At 55.3% G+C, this 17,917-nt stretch overlaps 1 protein-coding gene across 1 annotated transcript in view; it reads right to left on the bottom strand.

Moving 5' to 3' along the window:
- BCR (BCR activator of RhoGEF and GTPase) overlaps positions 1 to 17,917 on the bottom strand; it is a 119,655-nt gene that overhangs the window by 37,949 nt on the left and 63,789 nt on the right. The window contains exons 2-6 of the mRNA XM_004592034.2: positions 15,973 to 16,142; positions 10,003 to 10,107; positions 9,108 to 9,293; positions 4,303 to 4,410; positions 725 to 785 (exon numbers count right to left, since the gene is read on the bottom strand). Of these exons, the coding sequence (XP_004592091.2) occupies positions 725 to 785; positions 4,303 to 4,410; positions 9,108 to 9,293; positions 10,003 to 10,107; positions 15,973 to 16,142 (630 nt within the window). The remainder of the gene's footprint in view (positions 1 to 724; positions 786 to 4,302; positions 4,411 to 9,107; positions 9,294 to 10,002; positions 10,108 to 15,972; positions 16,143 to 17,917) is intronic.

Raw genomic sequence — 17,917 nt, forward strand, 5'->3', positions numbered from 1 at the left:
TGAGAAGGGCAGCTGCTGACTCAAGTGCAGGTTTAGCTCTTGGCCTAAGGTAGCCTGGGATGGAGAAATCAGACTCCAATGGCCCCAGATCCCCCCCCAGGTGGTCGTGGGCACCCCAACTGGCCTCGACTGCATGTGTGATGGTGGGAGACTCCTGTGACAAGTGTCATGGGGCCTGGGTGGATGGCAAAAATAGAGGCCTGGCGCCAGCATGGGGGAGCTCTGGGGGCCTGTTATCTTACGAGTGAGCATGGCTACCTGCACGCCACCCGAAACCAGCCAAGAGTCAGAAGCAACTCTTTACTTCCCATGTCACTTCCTCAGCAGAGCGCCATGGTTAAGGTCAGACCCCTGCACCCCCAGTGGGTCACTTTACTTCCTACACCCCTTCTGTTGTCAAGCTGAGATTTCCCCAGACAGGGCCGCGGGGCTAGGGGTCGACACAGTGACACTTTGTGCTATGAGCGCTCACTAACTCCTAACATTCATCCTGGCGGCATGGCTGCTAGCCAGCTGGACCCGACCACATCCTTCTCCACACATCTCACCCACGGACTCCCCCTCCCGGTGCCTGCGCCCACTGTTTGCAGTAGGGAGCCGGAGGATGCCGCAGGCAGTATGATGTCATCCAACTGGGACATGGCACCCGAGCCCTCCCTCTCTGTGGTCAGCTGGTGGTCAGCCTGGGCACGCAGAGGAGCCGAGCTTGACACAGAGGACTCACTTTCAAGAGAGTTCTTGGTGGTTGTATCCTTGGCATCCTTATTGCTTCTGGCTCTCAGGTTCTGTGGAGACAAGATCACACACACACACAATGTGGGACAGTCAAGGTCACTTGGGTCAGGCATGGAGGTTCATGGGGTCAGGGGCAGTATTCTAAATGACCAATGGAAAGAGGTGGAGAATAGGGACCCATAGTCAGGTTGAGCAACCAGCAACCCTTCTGCAGGACGGGGTTCCTTCACTTCGATACTGTGGGCACTCTGGGCAGCCCAGTACACAGCAGGACACCGAGTGGCTCCTGGTCTTGATGTATGTGACCTCCCCATTAGGACAGCCTAAGTGTCTCCAAGCACCATGGCGAAGTGACTGATAGGCGCAGAAATCACCCTTGGTTGTGACCCTCTGACACAGAGGGCTCTCATGAACAAAGCAGGTGGTAGTGTGCGCCCCGAATGTGCTGTGTGACAGCATGAGGGGCTGCTGTCTCCCCGGAGTGCTCACCTTTGACCTGGCCTGGGCAGGCCGGCAGCTGTGGACTTGGCACTGGACTCTTCCCACCCAATCCCTGCTCTCTACCCTTGCCTGAGCTGTATATATGAACTCCCTCAAATAAGGAGTCACTAAGTGGACACCCAGGGTGGGTCTGGGACTTTCTAGCTGGCCTGGCCATGCTTCACTACAACCCCATTGAGGAGAACATCACAGATACTGGTCCACGGTGCAAAGAGAGAGAAGTGAGAACAGACAATCTCACCCTAAGTGGTTGAAAACCCTTCCAGGAAGTGACTGCGAAGATTCTTGGTCAAACAAAGGCCCCCATAACATAGAAACGGGGGGCTGAGGGCAGGTGGAGAGCTGAGGTCACTCATTTTCTTTTGGGAGGGGACCCAAGGCTGGTGACGTAAGTTCTAGTTCCTGGGGGCTGGGGTGCTGAACCCCACCACGGCACCCTGTTTCTCTGCAGGGAGCTCCCCAGCCGTCATACCCATTGTTCCTCCCATGTCTGACTCAGCAGCTCCCAGAGGGTGGGAGAGTGGGGGGTGCAAGAGTGACACGGGAAGCAGAGAGAGCCCACGCCCCACGTGTGCCCCACATGTGCAGAAGCTGCGGAAATCCCTGTCTGCTGAGGGAGGCTTGGAGGTCTGGTTTAACTACACATTTCCCAAACTCACACGACCTTGGACAAGCCCATCTCCCACGGCCAATATCCTTCTGTCATCCATGGAATCCAGCCTGGGTGTAGGATGCCACCCCTGTAGCCCAGCTCTTGGGACTGCGTGGGCAGGGGGAGAGGAAGGAAATATTCTTTTCCGGCCCTGCTCTCTCTCTTTTTTTTCTTTTTCTTTTTTTAAGTTTTTGAAGATTGATTTACTTTTATTGCAAAGTCAGATATACAGAGAGGAGAAGAGACAAAGAGGAAGATCTTCCTTCTGATGATTCATTCCCCAATGTGGCCGCCATGGTAGTTGCTGCGCCGATCCAAACACAGGAGCCAGGAGCCTCTTCTGGGTCTCCCACGTGGGCCATCCTTGACTGCTTTCCCAGGCCACAAGCAGGGAACTGGATGGGAAGTGGGGCTGCCAGGATTAGAACTGGCACCCATATGGGATCCCAGCACATTCCAGGAGAGGACTTTAGCCACTAGGCTACTTCACCAGGCCCTCTCTATTTTTTTCATATTCTTCACTGTTTTAAGAAGAGATGGAGAGAATTATTGTCTACCTATTGACTTACTCCCACAAAGGCCAGACACTCGCAACTCTATCCAGGCTCGCCCATGTGGGTGGCAGGGATAGGAGGACTTAAGCTCCACCAACCTGCTCTCTCCTGGGCTGGATCAGAAAGTCACCAGGATTGGAATCCACACTCCCATATGAGGATGCTGGCATCCCTTGATGCAGTGTTAACACCTGCTGTGGTCTCAAGGCTGCCCCAAGGGACCAGCTCTGATTTCTGGGTGGCTTTGGCCCCAGCTTCACCTCCAGACCCCTGGTCTCCCAGACTCCTTCCAGGTCCCAGCTACTGATACAAAGTCATGTCAAAAAAAATTCTTAGAAAAAAAACAGAATGAAAAGACAAGTTTAAGGGCTGGTGTCTGAGCCACCTGACCACAGCAAGCAGTTGGACTTCCTGCCACTTGTTTGGGACACCTAGATGGAGGGCCTGGGCCCAACATGCCCTCATAGGAATTTGAGAGTGGGGGAGCAATGAACCAGCAGATGGCATATCTCCTGTCCGTCTCAATTTCCAGGCTTTCAGTAATAAACTTTTTTTTTTTTTTCAGATCTACAGAGAGAAGGATCTTCCATCTGACGATTCACTTCCCAAGTGGCCATAATGGCTGGACCTGTGCTAATCTGAAGCCAGGAGCCCGGAGCCTCTTCCAGGTCTCCCACATGGGTGCATGGTCCCAAGGCTTTGAGCCGTCATCAACTGCTTTCCCAGGCCACAAGTAGGGAGGTAGATGGGAAGTGGGGCTGCCAGGACACAAACCGGTGCCCACATGGGATCCCAGCATGTGCAAGGCGAGGACCCTAGCTGCTAGGCTACTGTGCCAGCCCAAATTCTTACAAATGTATCCAGCTGGGTACAAAAACACTTTGAATTCTTGTTGCAGGACTCACACTTGGCCATGAACTTTCTCTGCAGTCCCTGCTACTGAATCTCACAGTCTGAGGTTTCGGTCCCACATGGGACACGGCCATGCCTTTGACCTATGGCCTGGGCTGTACACAGCTCCAACATAGAGCTGTCCTTTGCACGTGGGACCACTGAGGCACACAGGCCAACGCCACCCTGGCTCCCTCCTACCTGCCCCTCAATAGCCCTACCTCTTAGAGCATCCACCTCACTTTCCTGGAAAAGACAAGGGCCACACCTATCCAGTCTGGGGACAAGGTGCACGGCCAGTGACACCTGTGACAAGCCCTCAAGGGGATCTCGTGTCCTGAGCTCTGACTGATAAGGGGGGTGGGGGCAGAACCATAGAACATTCTGCACTGTGGCCAGATGTCACTGTCATGACTGGTGGTTGGGGCATTTGGCTACTAGAGTGGGAGTATACCGGAAGTTCAATGTCCAGATCCAAATGCTTCTGGTTTTGAAGATGGGGGGGGCGGTTCTTTTTGGGGAGGCTGATTAGGATTAAATGAGGTCATGAGCGGGGCACTGGCAGTGTCCTAAAAGGGGACAGAACCAGAGGACGCCCCTTGTCCCATCAGGACAGAGCAAGAAGGCTCTCACTGCTTTCCCTATGCTCACTCTCTCACACTGAGAGCTTCAGCAAACCAGTGTTCTTAACTGATGCCCCAGTCTCGTGTGTTCCATTGCAAGCGACAGATGCAAGGAAAACTAAGACAGAGGCTGAGCCCACAGCTGGCTGGCACTGACCCTTGGCAGGAGGCAGGCATCTGAGGACTCGTCCTGTGTGCTCACAGCACAGAGATGCAGAGAGCACACACCCAGCCAAGTCTGGAAACAGAGCTTGGCATCCACAGCCAGACCTTGGAGTGCCTTATTGAGAGCCCGTGGCAGGGTGGGTGAAGGGTGTGTGTGACTGTACATCATGGTGTCTGTTACCTCAGAGATTTCTGCGAACTGAGCATTGGCTTGACAGCACTTCTCGGCCGTTTCCATGGCGACCCCGTAGTTGTCCACAAAGGCCCGGTACACACCCAGCTGGCTGGCCTGCAGGGATTTGGAAACAGACAGCGGTGGGTGTGTGGGACAGGTGCAGGCCAGGGACCCTGCTGCTGCCCACCTCTCTGCACAACGGGCTCCTGTGCACGGTTCAGAGACAGCCAACCGTGCGGCACCAGCCACAGAACCGGCAGTTCCTCTGTGTCTCACCCCACCCCCCGCCTCCCACCTGCATCCCCCCGCACTTCCCTCTCCCAAGTGACAGGCTGAGAAGTGACTCACGGCGCCCAAGCAGAGACTGACTCCCTGCCAGGGCTGCTGATTCCTCCCACCCCATGCGCTCACACATGGCAGCAGCTCGGGTACAAGGGCAGCTGGTGATTTTGCACAGGTGTGGTGGACAGGGGCCTGTCCAGCCTGGCTTCTGGGGACCACCCATCTGGGATGGTCCTAGCCTCTGGGGACTTGTGGTACTCAAGCCAGATCCTGCTAGACATGGAAGGAATGCAGTCTGGCTGCTGGAGGAGAAAAAGGGTTTCTTGCCACCACTGCCCAGGCTTGGCCAGGGAGGGGCAGAACCCAGGTGTCACAAGAAACCTGCCGGCAGCAGCAGCTGTGACACGCAGGCATTCACTCATCCAAGCGGTGACTGTCATGGATGGGTGGGTGGCTTGGAGTGTGCGTAGCCACGACGACCATCATCACTAGGCCCCATATCACTCTGGAGACTGTGGGGCAGGGATGGGTGGGGAGGGGCAACCAGCCCTAAACTGGGACCAGGAAATCCAGGCCTGGCTGAGGTGGCACGGAAAGGAAGAGCAGACCATCAGAGCCCTCGCAGGGCTGCTCCTGGTGTCTGTTCTGTGTCAAACCTTAAATTTCATTTCTACAAACATTTGCATTTATATTGGTCGACAACCCCAGACGCTGGGTGAACCAGGCGCCCGAGGCACTGTCTCGTCTTCTGGCCAGGCACCCGGCAGGGGCTACACGTGGACCCTCGGAAGACAACAACAGTGGGTGTTGAGGGCAGGCAGCCCTGCTGGGCTCCTGCCATGCTGACCACCTTCCCCACCCTGACACTTCCAGATCCTTCCTCATGGCTGCCATGCTGAGCTCCGAGTTCCTCCCGCTTCCCCTCATTCCTCCTCCCTAGGTCACTGAGTGTCTGCCACTGGGCTCGTGGTCCTGCACCTCTGCTGCAGTGCTGCCCTCTGCCATCGCTGGTGCTCTGATAGAACACACGAGGAAAAAGTGGACGCGCACATACAAGTGCAGTGTGACAGCTGAGGGCTGTGGCAGAGAGGCAGAGACACAGAGAGCTCTCCTCCACCCACCAGTTCACTCCTCAGATGGCTGCAATGACCAGGGCTGGGCCAGGCCAAAGCCTGGAGCCTGGAACCCAGGTCTCTCATGTGGGTGGCAGGGGCCCAAGGACATGAACTGTCATCTGCTGCTTTCCCAGGGGGTACTGGCAAGGAGCTGGAAGTGGAGCAGCGGGACTCTCACAATGGCACATTTTATAAGGGACGGCTTTACCTGCGGTCCCATGGCTCCAGCCCCTGAGGCTGCTGTCAAAAGGGTGCTGCCTGGGCTGAGTGACAGACAGCTCAGCAGAGCCCGGGTGACACCTTCTCTTCCCACACACCCACAGGGCTCACATCCCACAGGTGTGACAAGCTCCAGGCAGCTGACTTCCACCCCCCCAGCTCATCAGGGAAGAAGAGCTAGGAAGAGCTCAAATGAAGCTGAGGACTCACTGCTCCTGCTGATCCCTGTAGCCATACCTCAAAACACAGAACGCATACGGCTTCCTAAGCGAACAGCAGACAAACGCTAAGGTCACGGGAGACAAGCCAAGTCTCAGGAATTGGAACAGAAGGAAGGAGTCTACAGAGAGGTGACAACCAGGAGTGTCACATGGGCCCCAGAGGGAGCCTCAACCAGAAGCTTGGTGGGGGTGGAGGGAAGCAATCTGCCTATGAAATTAAGGTTAAGTAACAGAATCGCCCTGTTAAAGCTTTTGACAAACCATACAGGGAGTTATGAGGCAGAATGTTCTCGTTCTTAGCAAATATATAATAAAGGGTTTCAAGGATCAAGGGTGAGATCTACAATTCACTCTCAAGGTTTCCAGGAAAAAGTACGCATGTGACAGTATACGTGCATGTGTGTGCGAGTGAGGGGTAAGCATGCACACACACACACACACACACACACATGCACGCACAGTAAAATGTTACAACTAGTCCCTCTGGGCGAAGGCTGCAAGAGCATCCCTGGGTCTTGCCCTTCAAACTCTTCTCTCAGTCTGAAATGCTTAGGGAAACAGAAATGTGGGGCCAGTGTCATGGTGTCACAGGTTAAGTCACCATGTGCAATGCCAGCATTCCCTACGGATGCCGGTTCGGAGTCCCAGCTGCTCTACTTCCCATCCAGCTTTCTGCTTGTGGCCTGGGAAAGCAGCAGAGGATGGTCTGTGGCCTTGGGACCCTGCACCCACCTAGGAGATCCAGAGCAAGCTCTGGGCTCCTGGCTTTGGCCTGGCCCTGCCCTAGCCAGTGTAGTCATTTGGGGAGTGAATCAGCAGATGGAAGATTTCCCCCTGTATTTTAACTCTTGTATTGGAAAGATTTACAGAGAGAAAGATCTTCCATTCCAATAGTTCACACCCCAAGTGGCCTCAACAGCCAGAGCTGAGCTGATCAAGAAAGCCAGGGCCAGGAGCTTCATTCCAGATCTCCCATGTGGATGCAGGATTCCAAAGTTTTGGGCCATCCTCTACTGCTTTCCCAGGCCACACGTAGGGAGCTGAATGAGAAGTAGATCAGCCAGGACACGAACTGGTACCCATATGGGATCCTAGCACAATCAAGGTGAGGATTTACAAGGTTGCTGGGCAAGGTAGCCTGAATTCCTTTGATGTTCCTCTGACCGTAAGACTGGCTACTGCTGGGCTGATCTGAGGCGACTGAGGGCAAGGCCCAGCCTGTCTGTCCTTGGGGAAGCCAGGCAGCACACAGCCCAGGCTGAGTACTTGTGGCCAACTTCCCACCACGGGCTCTGGCCTTCCTGCTGCAGCATCTGATGTGCTCAGGCCACTAGAGGTTGCCAGGAAAACCAAAGGAAACTTTGTAAATGCAAGTTCTGGCATTCATGAGACTATTAAAATTCTATTAAAGGCAGTGGCAGGAAGAATTAAAAAAAAAAAGGCCAAAATTTCCAAGTAATTTCAGGATGTTCTTCTGGGGAGAGGCTACTTTCTGTCTCTGTGTTTTTTTCCAACACAATTCTCTGTTGCCTCCACAGGCTTCCGGGTCAGTGGAAGTCACTGGCCTTTAAGATTGCTGACTTCGCATAGGGGAGTGATGGTGTGGTGGTGGTGTACATCCCAAAAGTAGGGAGGCACCTTCATTAGCACACAGCCTCCTGCCCTTTCTGATCAGGGAGCAAGGAGTCCCAGCAGGAGGCAAGACTGTGAGCAGACTGAGTATACCTCCTCCTCCTGCTGTTTCCCTGGTCTCAGCTCCTGCAGCCCAGAGCAGTGACAGACGGAAGGGACATAACCTCACGGCAGCCCTGGGCTCTGGATGTACTGATGGCCTGGGGGCCTTGGGCCGGTCCCGCCTGGGACGAAGAAGATTCCAGAGAGGGAGCCCATGCACAGGAGGCTCCCAAGGGCTCCCAGGAATCAGGGTCAGGGTTTGGGACAGGAAATCCCAGCCACACGCGTCCACAGGGCACCCCTTTCCCAGAGTCTTCCAGGTAGAGCAGCCACCTTGCTGGGTGACTCTGATGGCCAGCTGCCTGGCTCCGCTTTCCAGGGGCGGGGTCACCTCACACAGATACGTGGGCTGCCCTGACTGGATGCTCATTCCTAGCTCCCTGCTTCCCTCTACTCTGGCCCTGTCTCAGGTTTGGTCTTTTAGATAACTTCTAGAGTCATTCTTGTCTCAATTACAAGTGAATCTGAATCTAAAACCTGTCCTGGGTGAGGCCTGGTCAGTGTCGGGAATTGTGGAGCCCCATCAACCCCTTCAGTGGAATGCTTCAAGTGCCGGTCCCTGGCAACTCTTATTTATTTTTAAAGATTTATTTATTTACTTAGAAGTCAGCCCTGGGTGTTGAGAACATATGGTGAGTGAACCAGCTGATGGAAGCTCTATTTCTCCTGTACTCTGCCTTCCAAATAAATAGAGAAATCTTTAAAAAAAATGCCTATTCTCTTGGCTGTTTTAAATCAAGCCACTTGTATTCAAGGTTTTAAAAGTCTGATAACTACTACACAAAACAAAACAAAAACACCTGCACAAATCCCTGCTCTATTCCATCTGGGACACCTGCACCTGCTACCCGCACACCCCCAGTCTTATATCGCTTCAGTCTTCAAGGGCGATTTCACCTGGGTGGCTGGGACTGGTGTGTAGGCTAGAAGCTGGGTACACCTAGAAGGGACCCCGTGACGTAACAAGTGTGAAGGAGATTGGAGGATGGCCTGCTCGAGGATCCCAAACCAAAGTAGGCTCCCCACTACCACCCTCCTCGGCCTCTCCTTCCTTGTACCCTGTGCCCCTGGCATCCCAGGCTCTGACAGACACACACACACACACACACACACACACACACACACACACACCCGATGCTCATTCACTTTCCCACTTGAGTCTCCTCGGCAGGCAGGCAGGCCTGCACCTGTGGGACACAGGACGGCCTGGTCCCCACCCAGACACCCTCGCAGCCCTCACCAGCTTCTGGAAGAGGTCGCCCACTCGCTGCTGGTGGCTCCACTGCTGCACGCGAGGGAGGAGCCCGTCGTAGAAGTCCTTGTGGATCTCGTAGAGCTCAGGCACTTTGAAGAAGATGGTCTCAACCTGCTGGCTCGTCAGCACCGGCTGAGACGTGGTGGCAGCGGCTTTCAATGGCTTCATGGGCTGCAAGGCAGCGGGGGGCGGGGAGGGCACACAGTGAGAGGGCATCCACTTGGCAGGCGCCCAGGTACCACCACCGAAGCAGGTGGTGATGTGGTGTTTGCTCATTCATTTATTCATTTATTTGTCTTGAAAAGGCAGAGTTGTAACAGAGATACAAGGAGAGATGATGAGAGATAGGGAGTGAGATCTTCCATCCCCTGATCCATTCCCCAACAATGGGCCAGAGCTGAGCCAACTGGAAACCAGGAGTTTTATTCAGCTCTCACATGGGCGGCAGGGGCCCAAGCACTTGAGCCATCCTCTGCTGCCTTTTCCAGGCCATCAGCAGGGAGCTGGATCTGAAAGGCAGCAGACCAGACTCGAACTGGCTCCTGTAAGGCATGCCGGTGCCACAGACAGATGTTTAACCGGCTATGCCAGTGACACACCCTCCTGCTTCTGTTTTAAAATCTACATTACCCACTCTCCACCCCCCAAAAAAAGAAAACCCAGCAATGTGGCCGATAGCTGGTTCTTCCCTGGTATTCACTGACTCTTGGTGGGGAAAAGGTCAGATTTCCGCAGAGGTGGAAGATCTGCGCCCTCCCACAGGTGCACCTGTGACTCCACAGAGGGTGGCCTGTTCCCTGGGGATGGGGAGATGTGTGGGAGGATAGAACCCCATCCCATACTGCAACCCCCCTACCACCACTGCCAAGGCCCCCCTCACCAGCAACAGAGCCTCCAGGTGGTTCAGGTAGGTCTCCTCACTGGCCAGGATTCCAGAGAGAACCCATTTTCTCATCTCCAGGCCCTTCTCCAAGTCCAGCTCATTCTGCAAGAGAAACGGACAGGAAAGTCAGACTGGGGATGATGGGGTGGGGAGCATGGCTGCTGGAGGCAACTCTGTCTGGGGAGAGAGAGAAGTGGCTCATCAGGTGTTGCACACCACCCTCTCCTCTCCGTCCTGACCAGAGGGCTGCACATGGCATTGGAAGGGAGACACAAAGCCTCAGTGTGCGCTCAGCCACCCATGCGCTGCCAGGTGGGTCATCTGGCCAAGCCAAAGGGCCAGTCTTAGTCTCAGCGGGTGGCCTCTCTCCATAAAAGTGGCTGCTCCAATAGAGCCCAGGAGAGGAAGAAGGGTCTACGGTTGGCACAGCAAGCAGGAAGCCCTCTCAAACACAGCTCTGGCTGGAGGCTGAGCCCAGGGGGTGTCAAAGATCCCCTCCACCCCACGGCTACCCACAGCTTCCTGCCAGCTCCAGCTGGAGCCCAAGCCCACAATTCCCAAGAGTCTCACCTGGTGCCTGCCTCACCCGGGTCTTCTGACTGCTGCTGACATCTGACCCTTGGACTGGCACAGCCCAGGCCTGGCAGCAGCCTTGCCCCTGCCCCTCCCGGCTACAGGGGCAAGGGGCTGGCAGCTGCAGCTGTTTGCCCAGGGGAATCCCTGGCCCCCAGTGCCTGAATCCTGCCTTGTAGTATCTGACTTTGCTAGCAAAGGCCCTCAGGTGGGTTCTGAGCAAGTCCCCCTTCCCATCAACATTACTGCTTAGCAGCCCAATCGACATTCTGGTGCTTCTGGGACACAGGGTGTGACTGTTCCACATCCCTGGGACCTCCTCTCCAGATCCTAGCTGGATTATGTTCCTCCCCTTACATTCCTGTGTCTGCCTTCCACTGCCAGAGGCTGATGTAGGACCTGAGGCGATGGGGCCTTTAAGAGGCGGGGCCTAGTGGGAGGGATTAGGCCAAGGGACCATCCTTGGATCCAATGAGGAAGTTCCTGCAGGATCACTTGGTTCCCACAGGAGTGAACTTCAACTAAGAAGCACTAAGCCTGGGGGCTAGCACTGGGGCTTACCAGGTAAACCTGCCATCTACAGCACAGGCACCCTAAAGGAGTGCCATTCAAGTCCTGGTTGCTCCATTTTGAATCTCCAACCCGCTCAAGGGCATGTGGAAGCAGCTCCCTAGAACTGCAGGGGGCTGGAGGGTTAGCCTGGCCCTGTTTAGCCCTGGGGAAGTAACTAGAGCGTCTCACCGTGGGCACTGCTACCAGCTGGGGCTAGAGGACTCTCTGGGGGAGGAGGGGAGCTTGAAGAAGTTCTCCTGTGCCTTGAGGGACCGTTGGGACACCATCCCCGGCCTCTACTCTGCAGGTGTTGACATTCGCCATTGCCTTCAGAGGATGTCACACACCCCCTCCTTGGGAACTCTGAACAAGGGCCTGACCGAAGCCTGCTCAGGGCTCACGAGGGTCTCGGCATCCTGGCATCCGGGTCTCCCCAGTGTGGCTCCTCTGCAGTCTTTCAAACCCTGCTGCCCCTGGCCTGGCAGGAAGGAAGCCCATCACGGTTCACATTGAAGCTCTAGTCAGCCCAGTGAGTTCCATGGTCTCGGGCTAACTGGACATAAACTGGAGAAGCAAGGTGCAATCCTCGTAGTCCTCTCAGAGCACCTGTGTGGCCAGGACTTGTACCACGTCCTCCTGGGACTGCCTTAAGAAGCCTCGCCAGGCTGCCAGCGTGCACTGTGTGGGTGAGCTGCCATGAGCACACGCCTGTGTGCAGGTGTGTAAGTGTGCAGGCCTAAGTGTATGCACGCAACTGTAGGTGCATCCTGTGTGGGGAGGGGTGGCCTCCAGGCCACAGCTATGCCTGAAACACAGTGAAGATGCATTACATAATTTTGTAACTAAATCAGCTAGTGGGTCTGGAAGACCCAGCTGGGTGCTGAGTTTTAACATTATTATTATTATTTTTAAATAAGGTATGTGTGTAGGGTATCTTAATCTAAGGGTCCTGGGTAAAACCAGGACTGCTAGCTGAGCCTGCCCTTGGTGGGCAGGTACTTGGGCTAAGTCACTGCCCACAGCAGGCACAGATACACGGAGTGGGGCTGCGGGTGGGGACGCCGTCATCTCTGTGTCAGTGGTGCCCCGCAGGTGCTTCCCACGTGACCAAGACACGGCTCCCTGCCTTACACAGGAGGGGAAAGATGAAGAGAACATCAGGTCTTTCCAGCCACCGCCGCCATCCACCCCTCCCAGTGCTGAGAACAATCTGGCTACTGTGTGAGCACCAGGAATCCGGCAGGCCTGGGTTCCACCAGGCTGCTGGGAGCACTGAGGCTGTTCCACCCACTCCCAGTTCTGTGAGGGTGGGATACCCGCTCCTCCAGGGAACATCTGGGGGCAGGGAAGGCGCCGAGTGGAAGGAAGATACCAGCAAGAGACCTCCTAACCTTCTGCCAAGTCGTATCCCCCGCCACCACCCCGGAGCACAGAGCTGGTGGCAGGAGATGGAGCCAAGTTCTGGAAAGCAGCCAAACTCTTCTCATTTGGAAAGGGGGTGGGGAAGGGAAAGAGAGGCAAAGGGCAGGGTTGGCACCAGGCTATTTATAGCCCTGGGAAGCACTGCCAGTTCTCAGACAGGGCCTGGGAGCATGGTCAGTCAGTTGGTCGGTCAGTTCTTCATCGGCTGGGCCTGCAGTAGGGGGAGGAGAGGCTCACCAGGAAGACTCGTCTACCTGCCAAACTCCAGCAAACCCAATGTGTGAAGGCCTGACCCAAACAAACCGGGCTCTGCTGAAGGGGGTCCAGGGCAAAAAGCCACTGCCTAGCATCAGCTGCCAGGCCAAGGTGAGGGAAGGCAGGGGTCACAGTTGAGGGGTGTCCAGTGTGAGGAGGCCCTTCCTCATAACCATGCCACCACTACCCAGTCTCGCCATGCTAGGAGACCAGTGAAGCTCAGGCCAGGAATACGCAGCCTGCACAGCTACTGGGCCAAGGATCTCTGCATAGCCCCAATCCGTTCCAGGGGGAGAACACCTTGGGCTCCAGGCAGGGCAGCAACTTCAGAGATGACAGGGTTGAGCCCAGCCGGGGAGCACTCCGAGCACTGGGCCCTCGTGGCACAAACCAGGCCCAGGGCCAGGCTTAGTACAGGGGCCCTGCTAGGCACCATCCATGGGTGCACCCGTCCTGCAAATGGGGACACCCATGCATGCAGGCCAGGGTGTACCCAATCTCCATCAGCATGAGCCCTCCCAATAAATCCACCTACCCAAGTCCTTCCCTCTGTCCCAGGTGCTTCTGGGAAACATCTGTAGCCCTGGGACCCATGCAAGTCCCACTAAGCACCCCCTGCCTGGTTCCCAAGAAGGGGCTCTCATGGCAATCCTAGCAGCCCCAGACGCTTGAGCTGTGCTGCAGGGAGCAGATGAGGGCCTGGGAAGCAGCTCTAGGAAGGAAAAGGAGACCTGCCACTCTCGCTGGCTGGTTAGGTTCCTGGGGGCCGTGGGAAGCAACCAACCACATCTTTAAGAAATGGAAAATGAAAGAGCTGGCAGTGAAGGGAGCTTCAGATGCACCAGGGTGGGCGGGGATGCTGGGACTGAGCCAGCCAGCTCTTCTCCAACAGAAAATCACCCCACTCCCCACACATGCCTCCCGTCACCTGATCTGCACCAGGTGATACATGTGCCTGGGAACGGAGACTTCCAGAACCAGCAGGCACAAACATGAGCCCCCTCCCACCATGTGTGTAACATGAACAAAACCTCAAGATCCGCTGTGAGGCCCCGACGCAGTGAGGGGAGCTAGGATCTGAGAGAATTCCCTGCACTGGGGAGCTGAAAAGTACAGGCTGGACTCCACTAAGACAGGAGCCTGATGGGGTGGGAACCCCAGCCGGGCAGGGCCTGGGGTGGACACAGAGCAGACAGACTGGCTTCCCCTCTGGGCCAGAAGGTGCACCAAGACCTCAGCCCTTTTACAGGGACCGATCTCATAAGCTGGGACTCAGCCTCACTGGTTCAGAGCTCTGAGAGTCTCTCAGGCATCATTCATGCAGCAAGAGGAAGAGGAGGAGTCAGGAGGGCTTCAAACGTCATTGTCACACTGTTTGTCCCCAAGCAAGTGAATTCACATCTGGGCTGTTAGCTATAAACCACCACGCACTGGTCTTGGAATGCAAAGCCTCAGAAGAGTCACTGTCATACAGTAGTAGGTTAAACCTCTGTCTATGGAACTAACATCCCATATGGGCACTGGTTCAAGTCCTGGCCGCTCTACTTTGATCAAGCTCCCTGCTAATGGCCTGGGAAAGCAGCTGACTGAGGCCCAAGTGCTTGGGATCCTGAACTCAGGTGGGAGACCCAGAGGAAGCTCATCCTGGCTTCATACAAGCCTCGCTCTAGCCTTTTGGGGAGCAAACCAGTGGATGGAGGATATTTCTGTTTCTCCTTCTTCCAATAACTCTGCCTTTCAAGTAAATCTTTTAAGAAGCCTCATAAAGGGACCTGGCGTGGTAGCCTAGCGGCTAAAGTCCTCACCTTGCACACGCCAGGATCCCATATGGGCGTTGGTTCGTGTCTTGGCGGCCCCGCTTCCCATCCAGCTCCCTGTTTGTGGCCTGGGAAGGCAGTTGAGGACGGTCCAAAGCCTAGAGACCCTGCACATGTGTGGGAGACCCAGAAGAGGCTCCTGGCTCCTGGCTTTGGATCTGGCTGATCACTGCGGTCACTTGGGGAATGAATCATCGGACGGAAGATATTCTCTGTCTCTCCTCTCTGTATATCTGACTTTCCAATAAAAAAATACATATTTTTAAAAAAGAAGCCTCATAAAAGTGGCAGCATGTGCTGTGTGCAAGGCGGTAGCAGGTGTGTGCGACAGGCTGGTTTTTATTCTCATCCTCAGCTTTCGGAACAAGAAGCCCCAGCTGTAGCTGACATGGTCGGAAGTGGCAAAGATGGGGGAAGAATTCATCCTGTAGCTGGGGGATCCACAGAGGAAAGCGACAGCTGATCTGTCCACTCTGTGTGCCTGGTGCCTTCCCTGTTTTCAGGACCCAGGAATCATCCAGAAATGAGGAGGCATCTATAACCAGGGCCCCAACAGAAAAGAGTGATGGCCCTGGGACAGTGAAGGGCTCAAGGGTGTCAGAGCAGGTGGCTTAGCCTTAGTAGCAGAAGGCGGTCTTAAGCATTGAGGAGGTGCCCCTCTACCACACACACCAGGCCAGATAGACCCCATCTCTGTGGAAATGGTGGCCTGCAACCACCCCAATGGCAGTGAGCGGGGACAGTCCACGGGCCTCCATGTGGCAGTGCCAATCTGCTGGACATGGCCCCTACCTCCATGAACCACCTTACCCTAAGAACCCAGCTCTGTGCCTTTATGTATGAAAGTTCACGGCAGGTCCATGGCATTGTTACTGAGGGAACAGGCCAGAGCATGCGTGGGACAGACCCTTCACCTTTGACAGGTGAAGCTGTTCCCAGCATCTCCCAAACACCCCCACATTCCCCCCTCCATGGGGAAAAGAGGGCAGGTGTGCTCTGCGGGGGGGAAAGAGGCCACGGCTAAAGCTATCATGACGGTCTGCTGGTGGCCTGGGACCAACCCCTGCCCACCCCTGTCCTCCCAGACTCAAAAACCAAGGCTGCTGAGTGCTCATGCTTGGTTTACAAAGCATCCCTGGTCTTCTGAGGCTCAACACATCCTGCAGAATCTGCACCTGGATGTGGGCATGCTGAAGCAGCGTGTACTGTCTCAGGGCATCGCCTACCTGCTAGGTGCCCACCAGAAGCCCCCAGGATGACAAGGGCTGGGTCAGAGCTGAGCTCCACCCCGCCTGCCCACATCCATTCACACCTGCCAGGTGAGGCAGGTGCGCACCTGGAGACTCACCGCTTTGGTCGACTCCAGAGCATCCCGACTGCCCCTGCCCTTGCTGCTGAGGTGAGGGGAGGAGGAGGGCGAGTCGTCAATGTAGGGCAGCCCGTCCTGGTGCCGGCGCTGCTGCTCCTCCGCCCGGTCTGCGGCACAGCCATACCCGGGGGACGTTCCAAACGAGGTGTCTGTGAGTGCAAAGAAGCAGCTGGTGTTAGAGATGGGAGGGCTGTTGGCCCTGGTAGTGGGACAGGTGCAGAGGCGAGGGCCCCTCTGTCTCCGCTTTCTTGGCTACTTTGACCTGAGCAGTCAGCCTGCCTAGTTTCCCAGAGCTATGTCTGTCAAACACGGGTGGGGTGATGTTTGCAGCCAGAAGTTGCTGTAAATAGGCCCTGCCCAGTGCTTACCTCCCCAGGAGATGAGGAGGAAAAGGATGACGGCTTTGTCCAAAGCATTCCCAGGAACAGGTGGATCCAACTCCTAGACTCCAAAGTGGACTATGCAAGGACAGAGAGGTGCATGCCCCTTCTTGGACCCTTGCTGGCACCCAGGGAGCTACACCTAGTAGCACCTCCTGACCTCATCTTACTCTGCTTTTTTTCCTGTCACTGATACCTGAAAATAAAGTGGTACAAGGCACAGGAAAAATGATTTTTTAAAAAGATTTTTAGAATGTATTTGAAAGACATAGAGACAGAAAGACAAGAAAGATCTTCCATCCTCTGATTTACTCCCTAGATGGCAGCAATAGCCAAAGCCAGGAACTTCATCTGCGTCTCCCATGTGGGTGATAGGGGCCCAGACACTTTGGGCCACCTCCTGCTGCTCTCCCAGGTGCATTAGCATGGAGCCGGATGGGAAGTGGAGCAGCCAAGACTTGAACTCATGCCCAAATGTTATGCCATTGTCACAGGTGGCAGCTTCACATGCTACAATCCTGGGTTCTACCTGGAGAGCTTTGAAAGCAGAAGACATCCATGTCCAACACAGACACACGCACCCTGACATGCTGTGGCATGTGCTGTGGGGAGGGCCCTGCTGGCTGTAAAGGCTTCTCTGGAGTGGGGTCAGGATGGGTGGGTGGGGATTCCAGCAGGCAGCTGGGACTGAGACTCATTGCCACCCCACCTGGGGCCTGGTACTGCACTGGCTGTGTCACCCTCATCTGTGGGATGCCACAGGTGTCTACACGCAGCTGGGGGGACTGCCTAGGCCATGTGGTTTCTGTCTCAAAATGTGTGTGTGCTCAAGTGTGTGTGTGTTTGAGAGAGAGAGAGAGAGAGAAAGAGAGAGAGGCCTCCCCCAGGGGAGGCCAAAGGACCCAGCCTTACAGTCAGATTCTGTGCGGGTAATCATGAGAAGGTGGGAGTATGTGAACATCCACCTGTTTCCCTTTCTCTGCCCAGACTCCCCCACAATGACTCTGTATGCTGCATGCTTAAGACTTTGAAATGCAGATTCCAATCTATGGCCATATCACCCTAAACTCGCCTGATCTCATCTGAAATGCAGATTTCAGTAGGCTAAAGTACATGCTGGGAGACGGCAAGCAGGCAAGCAGTTCCTGGCTCAAGGCCTTGGGTTCTTGTCATCTACACAGGAGACAAGGACTGAGTTTGTGGCTCCTGCCAGTGGCCTGGCCCAGCCCTGGCAGCTGTGAGCCTCAGAAGAATGCAATCAATCGCTGGGAGCAACTCTGTCATTCCACCTTTCGGACAGACAGGGCCTGGGATGCCAAGGCTTTGAGACGTTCAGGAAGGTGACAGCTGTTCCGCTGAACTGCACACCTGCCAGGGATCCCAGCCCATGCAGGCACACAAACAGCCACTTGTTCTAGCAGAGGAAACGGGTGTGCACAGTGTGCCTGGTGATCTCAGGGCCTGCAGGGAGACACATGTCCCCAGCCCACGGGAGAGGCCAAGAGTCAAGATTCAAAGTACAGTTTCTGCAGAACACGTAGTAC

The sequence above is a fragment of the Ochotona princeps genome, chromosome 29, assembly GCF_030435755.1.
Source record: "Ochotona princeps isolate mOchPri1 chromosome 29, mOchPri1.hap1, whole genome shotgun sequence".
In the NCBI taxonomy this organism is placed as follows: domain Eukaryota; kingdom Metazoa; phylum Chordata; class Mammalia; order Lagomorpha; family Ochotonidae; genus Ochotona; species Ochotona princeps.